The sequence below is a fragment of the Sarcophilus harrisii genome, chromosome 3, assembly GCF_902635505.1.
Source record: "Sarcophilus harrisii chromosome 3, mSarHar1.11, whole genome shotgun sequence".
Lineage (NCBI taxonomy): Eukaryota > Metazoa > Chordata > Mammalia > Dasyuromorphia > Dasyuridae > Sarcophilus > Sarcophilus harrisii.
Genome location: NC_045428.1, coordinates 336,447,811 through 336,463,767, shown reverse-complemented (window position 1 = coordinate 336,463,767; position 15,957 = coordinate 336,447,811). Strand labels below are relative to the sequence as shown.

The 15,957-nt window shown below is 31.1% G+C and overlaps 1 protein-coding gene across 1 annotated transcript in view; it reads left to right on the top strand.

Moving 5' to 3' along the window:
- Nucleotides 1–15,502, top strand: part of ACTR3 (actin related protein 3) — a 66,574-nt gene extending 51,072 nt beyond the window's left edge. Inside the window, exons 7-12 of the mRNA XM_031959981.1 lie at nucleotides 1,840–1,983; nucleotides 4,301–4,474; nucleotides 8,849–8,941; nucleotides 9,133–9,258; nucleotides 11,474–11,557; nucleotides 14,738–15,502. Coding sequence (XP_031815841.1) covers nucleotides 1,840–1,983; nucleotides 4,301–4,474; nucleotides 8,849–8,941; nucleotides 9,133–9,258; nucleotides 11,474–11,557; nucleotides 14,738–14,833 — 717 coding nt within the window. The 3' untranslated portion in view covers nucleotides 14,834–15,502. The remainder of the gene's footprint in view (nucleotides 1–1,839; nucleotides 1,984–4,300; nucleotides 4,475–8,848; nucleotides 8,942–9,132; nucleotides 9,259–11,473; nucleotides 11,558–14,737) is intronic.
- Nucleotides 15,503–15,957: the final 455 nt, after the last annotated feature.

Here is a 15,957-nt window from a genome sequence, read left to right as displayed (position 1 = left end):
CCAAAAAGAGAAGTGGAGCATAGCACATAGAGTATTAGATATTGAGGTAGGGAACCTGGGTTCAAATTTTGCTTAGACAATTACTAGCTAGCTGTTCGACTTAAGGCATATTACCTAACTTCTCTAAGCCTCAGTTTCCTTATTTGTAAAAAGAAGGTAACAATATTCTCTTTATCATTGAGTTGTTTCATGAGGATAAAATGAAATATATGTAAAATATTTGGCATATCTTAAAAGTTCTGAATAATTTTAGTTACTGCTGCTTCTTCTTTAAATCAGGAAATCATTGTTTGATCTTATTTTTGAAAGCAGTGTTTTTAATCTTTTTCTCTTATGGATCCCTTTAAAAGTCTGGTGAAGCCTATGGAATACTTCTTGGAATGATTTTAAATATATAGAATTGCAAAAGATAACAATTATACTGAATTTTTTTTTAAAGTTCATGGACCCCAAGTTAAGAATACTTATTCTAAATTGTTGGCAGTGCTATTTACTTTTAAAAGTCACATTCAGTGTACATCCTATAGATGAGAATCATTGGACCTAATTAACCTCTTATGAGCACCATTTTAAAATTCTAATTCAATAATAACAATCATGAGACAACTCATAGGTCGCATTATATTATATTTTTGTTGGCTTAATAAGTTGGGAAATTTTGGAGTTGGAAATTGAATTGTCATTCTGTATGACATTACAGACTTACAGAGAGAAGGATGTTGCTTTTCTTGTATTTTGCAAAGTTTATTCTATTCTAGACCAGTAGTTAGCCAAAAAAGTTGAATCTTTTGCTTTTGCTTGAATAAAAAATATTAGTGCTTCTTACTGAAGCACGTATGTAATGTACATTTATAAAATCCAAGAGCTTTAAAAACTGTCCTGGTTTGATAGAAAGTACATGTAAGGGGTTGCCAGCCCTCGCCCCTGTTGACTATGTGGCATGTCTGAGATGGGCATGAGATGGGTGTGATAGTACCTAGTAGTTTAGTATTGAATTTCTTTCAGAAAACAAACCCATGGAGTACCTGTGAAAAGTTTGCTCACTCTATTGAGAACTTAGTCTTGTTTTTCAGAAGGGCGGGACTCCTTCCCAGCGCCATCTTGTTCAAATCTTATGACAACGTCCTCATTATCTGAATTATCTGAATGCCCAATTATCTGAATTGCGTTCTTGCATTTGTCCAAAGATACCTGAAGGTTGGCAACCTCTTATAGTACACTGTACAGTACAGTACAGGTACACTATCCTTAAGTTTAGACAGACAGATTTTCAACCTTTTTTTTAGTTGATAGAGATCATACAGTTATAAATTCTCATATTAATAGAAGAAAAAACTTAGAATAGTTAATTACCTAGTTAGAAAAATTGAATTTCTGCTCTGTCTTAATTTTGAGTTTTACTACTTTTGTTAGAAGTAATGAATGAAAAATGATGTTGGAGTTTTTTTTAAAAGGAAAGTTTTCTCAGATTGAGAGGGTACATAAATGGAAGTGTAGTATTTACAAATTGAATCATATTAACTTTGCTGTTAAATTGTTAATAGGAAATCTTGTATTCATCCTTTAAAGCCTTATTCTGATGCCACTTCCCTGATCTTTTCTATTAAAAACAACTTTCCCCTTATGTAGCAGTTTATATTGCATCCTTGTAATGCCTTTGTGTTGTTATGTCATATATTTTAGTTGTCTTTGTATCTTACTAAGTGAACAACAAAACAATTGGTTTTTGGGTTTTTGTTTTCCCCAGCTTATATCATCAGACTCTTGGATCTAAAAGTTACATAACAGTTATTTAAATTTGAATTAACCTTTTTTTGGTTTTTGTTTTTTTATTTCTAGGCTGAAGGGTATGTTATTGGCAGCTGTATCAAGCACATTCCAATTGCTGGGAGAGATATAACATATTTTATTCAGCAATTATTGAGAGAACGAGAAGTAGGAATTCCTCCTGAACAATCTCTGGAAACAGCTAAGGCAGTGAAGGTAAAATGGAAATTTATTGACTGGGATAAGGGTGAGGTGTACCTAGGAATTGAAAATTAAATATGTAGCATAAAATACCCTAAGTGGTAATAGTGTTTGTTAATCTTAAAAGTTATTTACCCATTAAAACTAATTATTGATTACTTGTATTTCTTACAAATAGTCCTTGAGAATTACTAGCACCTTTATGTTCTTTCTCAGCACTAAACCAATTGTTTTAGAGCACATTCTTTTTAATATTTTCATAGTTCACAAAACTTGGAAATGAAAATACTTATATACAAGTGTCATTACACATTGTTTATATATGTTTCTTTTGATAAAAGTAAAAAAAATTATCCCTTAATGCAAATTTTTAAACATCGGATTTTTTAGTAAAATTCCTTGTATTCTCTGTAACACATGTTTCCTTGATTAATGTCATACTGTTGTTCTCATCAACAGATTTTAGAGTTGAAGAAATTACATAAGTTTAAATTGGTTATATTTTGGCAAATATAAGAGAAATACTAGTTCTGAATTAAATATTTTCATTTACCATAAGTCTCCTTCATGTCTGTGTTTTATTTAACTTATTGGAACATTTGTAATATGTTTTGCATATCTATGTTCACTTATTTCAAAAATGCTAAAGAGTAATTCTCTTACCTGACCAGAATATCCTTCCCTTCTTTTTTTCCTCCCTTTCTCTTGCATATGACAAAGTTCTTCTGTTATTCCCTCTAATATAAGCTATGTAAATACCATTTCTGTTTTTTTCTTCACTTTTCAGATGCCTATTTTGGGAGCATTGACAATTGTAATAAATTTTCCATGAAACTGCCAGAAGTATATTGTATGAGTAGGCAAACTTTAGTCTTGTTTGCTGTTTCTTATGATTACCGTGATTGGCCTTTTGTCATATTTGTTTATAAACTCCCTGTAAGGAAACCAAAAAATTACATACATCAGGTTGAGTTCAGAGCAAACAAAGAACTAGGACAAGACTAAACTAAGCTCTTAAGTGAGTCTCCATCTCCTTGTGATATTTTAGTCTGCATTGAATCTAAAGCTCATCTTTATCTGGGCTCGTGTCCTTACAGAATTTATTGTAAGGCAAATGACCATTCATTAGTTCCCTACTTCATTCTTTTATTTACCCTCTATAAAGGTAGTCATACTAGTTTGGGTAGGGACCTGAAGTAAAATTAGTAAATATGTCTTCTGCATTCTTTCTTAAAGTAAATTCTTTGTTGAACCCATTTAAAGCAGTTTTGCTTCACTGTCATAATTTTACATCTTTAACTAGATTGAATTTTTAGTACACATTTTATATTAGTATTTATAATACCAAGAAGATGTAGACTGCTACTGAAAATAACATCTCTTTTTTTTTTTTTTTTTTGTTCACAAGTAGCTTAAAGAGATTGGTTTACATCTTTCCCCTTTTTTATTTTATAAAAATTAATCTTACTTAAGCAGTGTTTATTTTTACCTTAATAAATATAAACTAAAACAAGCACACACAGATTGTATGTAAGAAGAGTTTTATAACTGCAAATCTCACAGCTTGCTTTTCTTGTTAAGTATAATAAATTCATCATGTTACTTTTTGTAACTCCTTTTGGCTTTCTCTTAAGTAATAAAAAATTTAAAAAAAAACAAATTTCAAAGCATTTTAAAAATATATTTATTTCCTTCATCTTTTCTTCCTTAGGGGCACAGCTTTATTCATAATTTTTCCTTTCCCCCAATTCACTTTCCCTCAGTTTCACCACTCAGTTGAGAAAAATGGAAAATAAAACCTTTGCAACAAATTTATTTGCCCAGTAGTTTATGGTTTCAGTTTTTTTCATATTGGGACTCAAAGGTCTGTGTTGATATGTTACTCTATTACCTATTGTAATGGATTGAGAAATTTTGAAGATTTTTTTTTCCTTGTAGATGTAGCATGTACTTCATCCTTTCTGTATTGTAAACATTTATTATTGTTCCTAACTTGTTCTACAAAAGGAAGACATTCATGATAGGAGTCTGGTTTAGTTCAAGTATTATTTTTATGTTTCATAAAGAAAAATAGAAATCAGAACTATTTTTCTTACATATTCCATTCATACATGTAAAGTATGAAAATCAAATATTTAATTTATAAACTGTAATTATGAAATTATCTGGCAGCCTTATTCATTTTCCTACATCCTAAATTATTCTCCAAAGTGGTTTTTCCCCTTCTTTACCTATGCAATTCTGTCTCATTGATAATGCCTTCTTTATTCCATTCCATTATGTTTCTTATTTTGGAAATGAAATACCTTTTTTTTTTTTTTTTTAAACTTAGGAACGTTATAGTTATGTCTGCCCAGATTTAGTCAAAGAATTTAACAAGTATGATACAGATGGGTCAAAGTGGATTAAACAGTATACTGGAATCAATGCAATCTCAAAAAAAGAATTTTCAATTGATGTTGGTTATGAACGGTTCCTGGGTCCAGAAATTTTCTTTCACCCAGAGGTGAGTTTGTGATTTTACATGTATGAAAATGTTAACTTTAGTTTTAGATAGTCACAATTAGTTGACAAATATTTCTTATTGAGAGAGGAGTAATCTTCAATTAAAGAAATAGAAATTATTCATAGTTTTATCATAGTCACCTGAGTAAAAATATGAAAGTATATATGATTTATTTTATGTTTTTAGAAACTGAATATTGCTTTCTGAAATAATTGTTGATGTCTAATAGTTTAAAATTATTATAAAGATTTTGAAATGAGTATGTAAGGAAAATTTTCCGTATTAAAGTTGGTTAGGTGGTTTTTTTGGCATTTTAAAACAATGTTTTAATGGTACAGTTCTTAATAATATATGTCCTTCTGTTATTAAAATATTTTTAAAGTGTCTGTTATGTATTAGATACTCCAAGTGCTGGGTTTAACCTGCCTTCAGGGAGCTCACAATTTAATTGGGGAGACAACATGCAAACAACCATATGCAAACAAGCTATATATAAATAAATGTGAAATAGAGGAAAGGCACCAGAAATAGAATGGATCAAGAAGGCTTCTTGTAGAAGGTGAGATTTTAGTTGGGTTTTGAAAGAAGCCAAGGAAATTAGGAAACTGAAATAAGGAGGGAGGGCATTCCATACATAAGGGACAACTAGAGAAAATGTTGGACGCCAGAAATGGAGTCTTTTTCCTTTGTCAGTCTGGAGGCCAGTGTCACTGGATCAGACTACCTAGTGGGAAGTAAGATATAAGAAAACTGGAAAGAGAGGAGATGCTAGGTTATGAAGGACTTTGACTATCAAACTTATGATTTTGAATTGTTCCAGAGGTGAAAGGGAACTACTGGAGTTTTTTGAATAGGAGGTGACATGTTTGGACTTGTACTTCAGGAAGCTTTGGTACTTTGGCAACTGAAGGATGCATTATGGGGAGAGACTTATGGCAGTCAGAACAACCATTATGCTATTATTAAAGTAGTTCAGGAGTGAGATGAGGACCTTTGGTAGGGTGGTAGCAGTATCAGAGGAGAGAAAGAAGCATATTTGAAAGATGTTGCAATGGTCAAATTGATAGGTCTGACAACAGTTTTGATGTGGGGGGGGGGAATCATACGAGATAATGAAAAGTCGATATTGCAAATTGTATAGTGGAAGAGGAAGAAAATCCAAAATAGAATTCAGTGAGACATTTGTTTCTACAAAGAGCAAACATGACAAGATGTACCAAAGGAAACTGAGAAGAGGTCAGGTAAATAGGAGGAGGAAAAAAAGGGTGATAGACTTGGTCAGAGGCTGCAGAGAGATTAATTTAAGAAATTAAATACCTTGTGAAATTTAAGAAACAAAATAACTATGTGACAAAGGCAGAATTACATCTTTAGGACTCCTGTTCCCAATTTAGCACTTTTTTCACTTGTAAATTTTAGAGATTTTTTTCCCAGTCAAAGTGCCCCCTTTTTTATCTGTTCTTAAGTACCTATTCTCAAGGATCTGGCATTCTATCTGAGAAAAAAATATGTAAGTACATAAAAATATACCAAATAAGTAAACACAGAGTAGTTCAAAAGGGAAGGAACTGGCGATTGGAGAAGCAGGAAGAGATTTTCTCTTGATCTGAGTATTGGAGAAAATAAGGAATTTTAGAATTTATAGTGAGGAGGGGAATGCATTACAGTTATGGACATTATCAATGTAAAAGAAAAATATGATGATCACCATCAACTACTGATGGAGTGCTGAAAATGAGGAAGAAGAAGATCACTTTGACATTTTTTGAATTAAGGAATTAACATAATAATACTGATAATAGAGTAGGTTTGGGTTTGGTTGTGAAGTCTTTAAGAGTAAATCAGAAGCATATACATTTTACTATAGAGATAGTAGGCAACTTTTGAATTTGATTAAAAACGGACAACTGTGTGGAGGCTGTTTTGGAATGGGGTGAAACTTGTGGCAGACAGAGCAAGTTAGGAAAACGGTTTAATAAGTCTGATGAGAGATAATGAAGACCTGGAATGATGGCTATGTGAAAGATAAATCAACAATCTTTTTGAAAGATGTTGTCAAGGTAGAAATCTCAAGACTAGCAACTAATTAATTACTTTTAGTGAGTAAAGACCCAACCAAGGATGACAGAATGTTTCAAACCTGAGACATGAAATGATATTGGTACTCTTGATAGAAATTTAAAAAAAAAAAAAGGGAAAATGAGTTCTCTTTGGACATGTTGACTTTGAGATTCTATGAGATATCCAGTTTGAAGTATCCAGTGGAAGAGAGCTCAAGAGAGAAGAGATATTTAAATCTCAAAGTATTAGTATAGAGATCATTAAATCAGTAGGGGTTAATGAGCTCACCAAGTAAGATCATATGTGGAGAGAGAAGAGAAGAGTCCATGTTAGAGCCTTGTAATAAGGGTTAGGGTATATGAAATGGATTATAAAGCAGCAAAGGAAATTTAGAGTTAGATATATAGGAGAATTAGTAAAATAGGACAGAAATAATTTGAGAGGAGAGAGTTAAATTAGACTGGTTGAATCTAGGTTTGATATTGAAAGAGAAGAAAATTAAGCAAGAGCAGAGATAATGGTTTAAGAAAGTACCTTGGAATGGGGAGAAACTTGTGGCAGACAGAGCAAGTTAGGAAAATGGTTTAATAAGTCTGGTGAGAGATAATGAAGACCTGTGATGAAGACATTCAATAACATAGGAGGATAAAAAATAAATTTTGAAAGGATAAGATATAGGAAGAGATTGAATGATAGGATACTAAAGGAATGATAGTTTTTGGTGATGGAAATTGGAAACATTTGAATGAAAGCCAACTTTATGGCATGTTCATCCCAGCATGGTTGAGGTTGAGTGGAATAGCAAATCACAGGCTTGGGGGATAGTGAAGAACTTGAGAAGATGTTTGAGAGGGAACATTATCATGAATGTTGAATTCCCTGAGAAAAAGGAAGACAATGAGATTGCAGATTGAAAAGATGGAAGAGAAAAAATAGTAAACAACTTAATTTTCCCTATTATCTGAATTTGGTTGATACATTTTGATAGGGGAAGATGCCTGAGCTCTATTTTTATCCTCCTCTTTCTTTGTTTAGGATACATCATGGTTTTCCTCTATCATGGACATCCCAATAATTTGCTTTGCAAAGTTATTCTGCTTATATTTTCTTACTACAGATCATCTCTGTGATTTCCTTTTCTCCCTCCCCTCTTTTTTCATGATAGTAGAATATCATATAATTTAATTAGAACTTTTATATTCTGCATAAAGCCATTTTCTTCATTATGCTTCACAGTCTTAAGAAGTTTGTATCATAAATAGCTCTAAAATTTCGATGACCAATAAAATGTTCTTTTGCAGTAGACTAGGAGTTTTTTTAGGCACTTGTTTAAGAAGTGCCAATCTGATTTGTAGATCTACTATTGATTGAAATGTGGAATAGAACTTGAACAATTTAATTTATTAAACAGTCTTCATATTTTATATTTTAAAATAAAGTCTTTAAAAATGCATTATTTTAATTCATAAAGATCCAGATATATGACCACTTGGAGGTGTGTTTTTTTTTTTTTCCCCCTTTCCCAAAAGTTCAACTAATTGAGATTATCATCTTCTGCAGAATTCTTAAGAGGAAGCTAGGAGGCATTGGATAGAACACTGGGCCTGAAGTCAGGAAGACCAGAGTTCAAATTCAGGATACTTGCTAATTGAGGAGTTCAGGACAATTAGTTAACCTCTGTCTGCTTCAGTTTCCTCAATTGTAAAATGGAGATAATAATAGAACCTGTTGGATAGGGTTATTATGAAGATTAAATGAAACCCTATTTGTAAAGTGCTTAGTATAGTGTTTGGCACATAGTAAATGTTTAATAGTACTTATTCTCATTCCCATGCTGAAAATATCTGATTTCTAGAGGTAACATGTAAAATAAACAGTATCTTTCAGTATAAGCACATAGAAAAAGAGGGGAACCTGTTCCTCATTTCATTAATAAATGAGATTTAAAGTTTTTTCTTCTTATACCAATATTGATGAATACTTTCTTTTAAACTAAAACATTGATGACCATTTATTAGTTATTTCTCAGTTTATTTAAATTCTGTATATAAAATGACTTCTCTATAATAAATATTTTCTATGTGACAGTTGATTTATCTTATGAAACATCTAGTTAATTTATATTTACAAATAAAAAATAAAATTAGGGACTTAAGTATTTAATTTAGTCAAGTATATTTTCACTGCACAGCAATTAATTATTATTTATCAGTCAAGTACTGTACTTTTGTTGTTCATAAAATTTCTATTATTTTGAAACTAAAAACTTTGTTTCTTAATTACTGTACTTGTTCAATTTGTCTTATTTTTCAGTTTGCTAATCCAGACTTCACACAGCCTATCTCAGAAGTAGTAGATGAGGTAATTCAGAATTGTCCCATTGATGTCAGACGTCCTCTCTACAAGGTTAGTATTTTAGTGAAAGTGTCATGCAAGGTAATCCTGTAGTATTGGTATCAGTTGTTAAATATGGAAAAGTATTTTTAACACCATTAAAAAGTAAACATTTTTAGGAAAAGTACAAAATGGGATTTCAATGTTAAAGCGCTTTCATATTAAAATAAGTTTTAAAAACCATTTCGATTTTTCCAATATAGAATATTGTGCTCTCTGGGGGTTCAACCATGTTCAGGGATTTTGGACGTCGACTACAACGAGATTTGAAAAGAACTGTTGATGCAAGACTGAAGCTAAGTGAAGAATTAAGTGGTGGTAGACTGAAGGTTGGTTTTCTTAATTGCATTTTGAGTAGAATGTATGTACATAGTAATGCATAGGTTAGTCATATGACTCAACTGTTTACATCCTGGTAAAATTCCATAATCATTCAAGTTGTTAGAAGAGTTATAACTTATTATTTCTCAGCTTTTATGACATGATCTCTTAGCTTTCAGTATATGTTCAGTATAATGTTTATGAATTATGAATCATGTAATAAATTCTTATTCTTTAAAATAGATTGTTTACTTATATTACATATCTGTGGTAAATAGAATATCAAATGAAGTTATTATAACTTGTAAATTATTTGTAGCAGTGACTCTTAGAGAACAGGCACTTTTAAATAAATGCATATAAAAGTACACATACACACATTTATTGGGTCATATTTTTCATTTTATATTTTCCTGGAAAATAATTAAGGGATCTTGAGACAAATAGTAATTAGTTGTCTAAATGTAGACTAAAACGATCTGAGATATGATATTTGGTGAGAGATTATTTTGTGTTTTCTTCATGAAAGCATTCCCTGGAGTGCTATGTAGTAGAAAAGTATATGGGTGGATTCAAGGCACAAGTTAAATATTATTGAATTATAAAACCATAATGGTAAAACCTAATACTAAAGTCAGTTTTATTGTTCTTTGTAATAGCTTTTGTCTTGTACAAAAAAAAAATTTCCCCCCTAAGGTTCTTTGACATGGGAAATGTGCTAATCATGCTAATAATTTGTATTGATCAGAATTAATTGTCTTTAACTCCAAATACTACTTACTTTCAAATTTCCCTATTTGCTTTTAAGACACTTCCATTCTTCCATTTTCCTGGATTCATGCATAACTTCAGAGTTGAATGCTGTTGAATGACTTGACTCCTTTTTCATCTCACCTTGCCAGTCAGTCACTTGCCAGATACTGCTCTTATCTCCACATCACTCTTATCCATCATCTTCTATTAAGATGCTTTTAGTTCAAAATCCTTGTCATCTTTTGCTTAAATTTTTTATATGCATCTAAATAGCATACTTATTCCATTCTATCCTACTGCTGACAATTTTTTTTTCTTCAGCAGAGATTTTACTCTAGTGGCTTCCTATTGCCTCTAGCTTAAGAATATAAATTCCTCTGGTTAGCTTTTAAAATCCTACACGACTTAGTTCTATCCTATTTTGCTGGGATGTTCCTTATGTACAGCACTCCATCTCTTAGCTCTGTCTTTGCACTGACTGCCTCACATGATCTTAACACAGCCTCAGAGAGTCCCTTTCTTCCTTTAACATTTACAGTTCGCTACATGACATTTACAATTCGCTACATGAAATCTTTCTTAATTTCTGCATTTGCTTGTGCCTTCCCTTCCAAACTGTCTTGTATTTAACTACTTTGATTATACTTGTATTTATCATTTGTCCTTTGTAGTATTGATGAATATATTTATATAAATGTATTTGTCTCCCCCATTAAAATGTAAGCTCAATGAGAGAAGGAATTCTTTTCACTCTTTGTACTTGAATACCCTGCACTTTGTATCACCTACCACCTTGGTGTGTACAAGATGCTAAGAAAATGATTGGTGATTGGTTGGTTGACTGATCTCTATTTTGCCAAATAATTGGCATGTATAATTTCTACAGTCATGCTATCTTTTAATATTGAAGTAACATTAATGTTACTTTGTAATTATTCTGTCATAATTACTGGATTTTGATTCTCACCAACTCACTTTTTGGAGGTCTAACAAATCAAAGTGAATCTTCCCAGAAGTCACATTTGTATTTTCTCATTTAAAAAAAAAAAAATCAATGATTTTTGACATGTTTTAAAAAGTTTTATTTTTTGGGGGGTAACTGCACAACATTTTTTAAAAGTTTAGAATAAAAAACAGGGTATTATTAATATTTCCCCAATAATGCACTTTAAGTAAATGGCATTTGAAGAGCTTTTAAAATTTGGTTTCATTTTCACATTTTAATCATGATCCCTCATGTGAAAATACATAGATTCACACCATTGATGTGCAATTAGATGCATTTTCTATAATGTCATCCTGTTCAATGGATTTATCATTTTTCCTTTTTCTCCTCCCCTGTCAACTATAAGTATTAACTTTTAATTGCATCTGTTTCAACATGTGTAATTTTTGCCTGGCATAGGAGGAATATTGAAGTTTAAATCCTAAATTGGCTTTAATACCTAATATATTTTTTTTCTGTTTTAGCCTAAACCTATTGATGTGCAAGTCATTACACACCACATGCAGCGATATGCAGTATGGTTTGGGGGATCAATGCTAGCTTCCACAGTAAGTTTGCAATACATATTATCCTTATTTCTCATTTTCTATTGCTTTTCTTCTTGATGCCGATATGCTGGTACAATTTAGTATTCTGTCAATAATATACTATAAATTCTTACTAGTTAAGTAAATTCCTTTTAATTTAATTAAATACTTGTAGCCTCCACATCTTTTAAAATCATAAATTTTGGCATTATTTCTTTACTTTATTAATTTTTAAATTAAATATTAACTTTTTCAAGGTATATTTTCTTCTATAGTAACTGATAACTTGTTTCTGTATAGCCCTGAAAAGATATATTGAATTTATTGAAGTTATATGGCACATCCCAATAAGCCCCGGAAAGATTTATTTATTGAGCTTTGTGGAAGTGTAAGGATACACATATTAATATTTTCTCTTTTGAAAGGCAACGTAGTAGAATAAGAATGATACATGAATTAAAGTCCCAACTTAAACTTTTTTTTTAACCATGTGATTTTGGTCAAGTCACTTAACTTAGTATCTCATCTTCCTCAAAATTAAATGAGGTTATTTTGTGTTTGCTACATTAGCTGCTTTAAGTATTAAATTTATTATATAATATAGTATAATGTAGTTTTAAGATGGGAATTTTTATGAATAGAACATGAGCTTATTTTGGATTATTATTTTTCATGATAGATTCCGTTCCCTACTTATTCAAGAGACAGATCTGTTTAAAACAAATTTAAAAACTCATTTAATATTATTCTAAAGAAGAGCCTAAAAAATTCATAACATAGAGGGAAACAACTATGGAGTTTAATAGGCACTGGTTCTGGAGTCAAAGGACTTTGGTTCAAATTGTGTCTTGTATTACTATTGATCTTGAACAAGTCACTACTTGGGCTTCATTTTCTCATCTGAAAGTGAGGGCTTTAGATTTTTTGGCATTTTAGGCCCTTCCAGCTGTATATCTCTAATGTTGTGAAATATTATTTTTAGCAAGCTAATTGTCTTGTGGTTATCTTCAGATAGATAATGAGAACATAGAAGGAAACACATAATTTGTTTCAAGTCGTAGATTTCAAACTTTATTGATAGAATTGTATCTCAGATCATGTTTCAACCTTCTCATTTTACAGATTGTTTTCAGTTGGGATACAGTCCAACCAACATTGTCTTCTAGCCCTTAAGAAACAGGGACATCATTTCACTTAACTGACCTTGAATACAGTACTATTTCTGTTAAAACTAATTTGGGGTCGAAATAAAAAGTTTGGAAGCTTGTTGTACTACGATGTAGAATTGAATCTTGTCTCTACCTCCACTTTTATCTCATTTTTAGATTGATGATTCTATCTGAGATTTGTACAAGTGTTCTTCAACCAAGATAGCTAAAATGTTAAGGGACAATTTCCCTTCTTTACCAAGTCCTCAGTTAACTATATCAATTAAAAGAGCAAAGCCAAAATTTAAAAATCCAAAATGAAAACGTCATGCCTCAACTTGGTGCTTGCTTACAAAATGTTTATGTATGAATCATACTACCCATCTCCTACTAGGGGGATGACTGACTTAATTTTTTTTATTCATTTTGAATTTACACAAAAACACCAAAAAAAAAATTTCCACGTGCACAGCATAGCACAGAATTGAGGAATTGATGCGAAACTGTGAATCTGTTCCACAGTTTACTTTAAAAACAAAAAAACTATACAATAAAGAATAGCCATTGTTTTCAAATCTACCTTGCTTTTCTATGCTTCCTTCCTTCTGAGTTTTCTTTTTATTATCTATTGTGCACTTTTTATTCTCCCTCCCTCCATCCAACCCTGGAGAAGGCCATCATTAAACACATATTTCCCTGGAAAACTGGATACAACTTCTTTTATGGGTCCTTTATATTTGATTTGAATATTTGTAACACTCATTATTTTAGTTATTCACAGTTGTTCTTTGAACAATATTGCTATAATTATTTCATATTTCTTTACAATTTAGCCCACTCATCACTTCTTATAGCATTCTACCAGAATTATATGCTACAACTTCTTTAACTATTCTTCATTTGGTGGTCATCCCCTCAATTTCCACTTCTTTGCCACCACAAAGAGAGATGTTATAAATTAGAACATATAAGTTCTTTTCTTTTTTTTTTTTTTTTTTTTTCCCTTGGTTATCTTGTGTAAAAAGATCCAATATTGCTTTTGTTGGGTCAGAGAGTATAATAACAATTTTGTAACTCTGTGGACTTAAGACTGGATGATGGACTTAAATTCCAGAATGGAAACAGTTTTTTAAATGTGGTCACTATTGGAATTTTTTTTTTTCTTGGAATAGGTGTTATCTGTGAGAATTTTATTTTGTTTTTAATTTTCTGTAGCAGGGAGGGTAGTGGGAAAGAGAGATAATAAATTCCTGTAAAAATGAAAATTTTAAAATAAAATAAATATTAAAAGTTTTTGGAGATAGGCAAAGATTATAAAGCTTTAATGAGAAACTACAACAGAATGCTTTGAGCCAAGTTTCTTTTTGACCTACATTCTTCATTTGTGAAATAGATCTTTTCCCAATAGTACTACTAATTATTTGATTCAGAAATTTTTTACTTCAAAGTAACCCTAGTAAAGCTTGATAAACCTGATGATGTAGATTTGTTTTTATTATAGCTTTTTATTTACAAGTTATATGCATGGGTAATTTTACAGCATTGACAATTGCCAAACCTTTTGTTCCAATTTTTCCCCTCCTTCCCTCATCCCCTCTCCCAGATGGCAGGTTGAACAATACATATTAAATATGTTAAAGTATAAATTAAATACAATATAAGTATACATGTCCAAACAAAAAGAATCGGACTTTGAAATAGTGTACTATTAGCCTGTGAAGGAAATCAAAAATGCATGTGGACAAAAATATAGGGATTGGGAATTCTATGTAATGGTTCATAGTCATCTCTCAGAGTTCTTTGGCTGGGTGTAGCTTGTTTAATTCATTACTGCTCTATTGGAACTGATTCGGTTCATCTCATTGCTGGAGATGGCCACATCCATCAGAATTGATCATCATATAGTATTGTTGTTGAAGTATATAATGATCTCCTGGTCCTGCTCATTTCACTCAGCAGATGATGTAGATTTAAAAAAAAAAAAAATTACTCATTTAGAAATATATTGTGTGGTAATAAATGTTACTGACAATTTTTGTATTTTCTTTTCCAGCCTGAGTTCTACCAAGTATGCCACACCAAAAAGGATTATGAAGAAATTGGACCTAGTATTTGCCGCCACAACCCAGTGTTTGGGGTTATGTCTTAAAATTGACTTCATAGTTATAACAGTTAGGGAAGTGGGGAAGAGCTCATCTTTCTGATTTACCTGTTTTGTCTGGATGGCTGATAAGATAGCAAACTGACTTGACAAGAAAAAGACCAAACATAATTCAACAGGAATATTTTAATAAATGTATCAACATACGAATGTAGAAGAAAGCCAAAATGATTAAAAGTGTTTTCCTTTAGATAATATTTGAATCTGTGTGTAACAAAAAGAAATGGGTTTTAGTTCTTTCTGTGACCAGATATTTTGTATATTAATGGATTATCCAAGATTTGATGGAATTTAATGGTATGTAGATAGCTCTATAATGCTTGAATTGTACACAGCAAAGTGTACAATGCAAGAGCTTGTTTATATTTCATACTTTTTTATACTTTGAGGAAAAAATGTCAAAGAAAAACTGTCATATTTGAGTAAAAGAGAGACCAACTCTAAGGTAAATTAAAAAAAAAAACCTCATGACACTTGCTTACACACTCATGTTATCCTAGTTATTAAAATTTTCAACCATCCAAAAAGAAAAAAATCTGGTTTTCTTTGCAAGTGCTTTTTGGAACTAAAGCTAGTATCTTGGATTAACTGATGCCTGCTAGTGCTTTCTGAATACTATCATTCTGTTTCCTGCTTTAAAAAAAAAAAAAAAAAAAAGTAAAGACAAGATGTTGGACCAGTATTGCAGTTATGTAGTATCATTTCTAATTTTAAAAAAATCTGGATATCAAAATTGGTGTATATAAAACCTAACACCATTCCAATAAAGACACAAAATTTCTTTTGATATTTGTTTGAAGCTCTTCAATCTCTTTATAAGCTAAATGATAAATTTTCTGAAGACCTTACAATTAGCAGTTGGGTTAGCAAGAATTTTTTTATGTGCTTTGTACAAACAAGTATGTAATTTTAGAACTAAAATATTGACTGCTTTCATTTTGATAACTGCACCAACATTTGATATTTTTATTTGCATAATGAATATTCACAGTTTGATTTTTTTTTCCTCCCAGTCACCAACTACAGTAACTATCATGCGAGTTAGATTTTCTTGCATTTTTAAATCTCTGAATCATGCAAAAAAAAAAAAAATAAATGGAAACAACTACCTT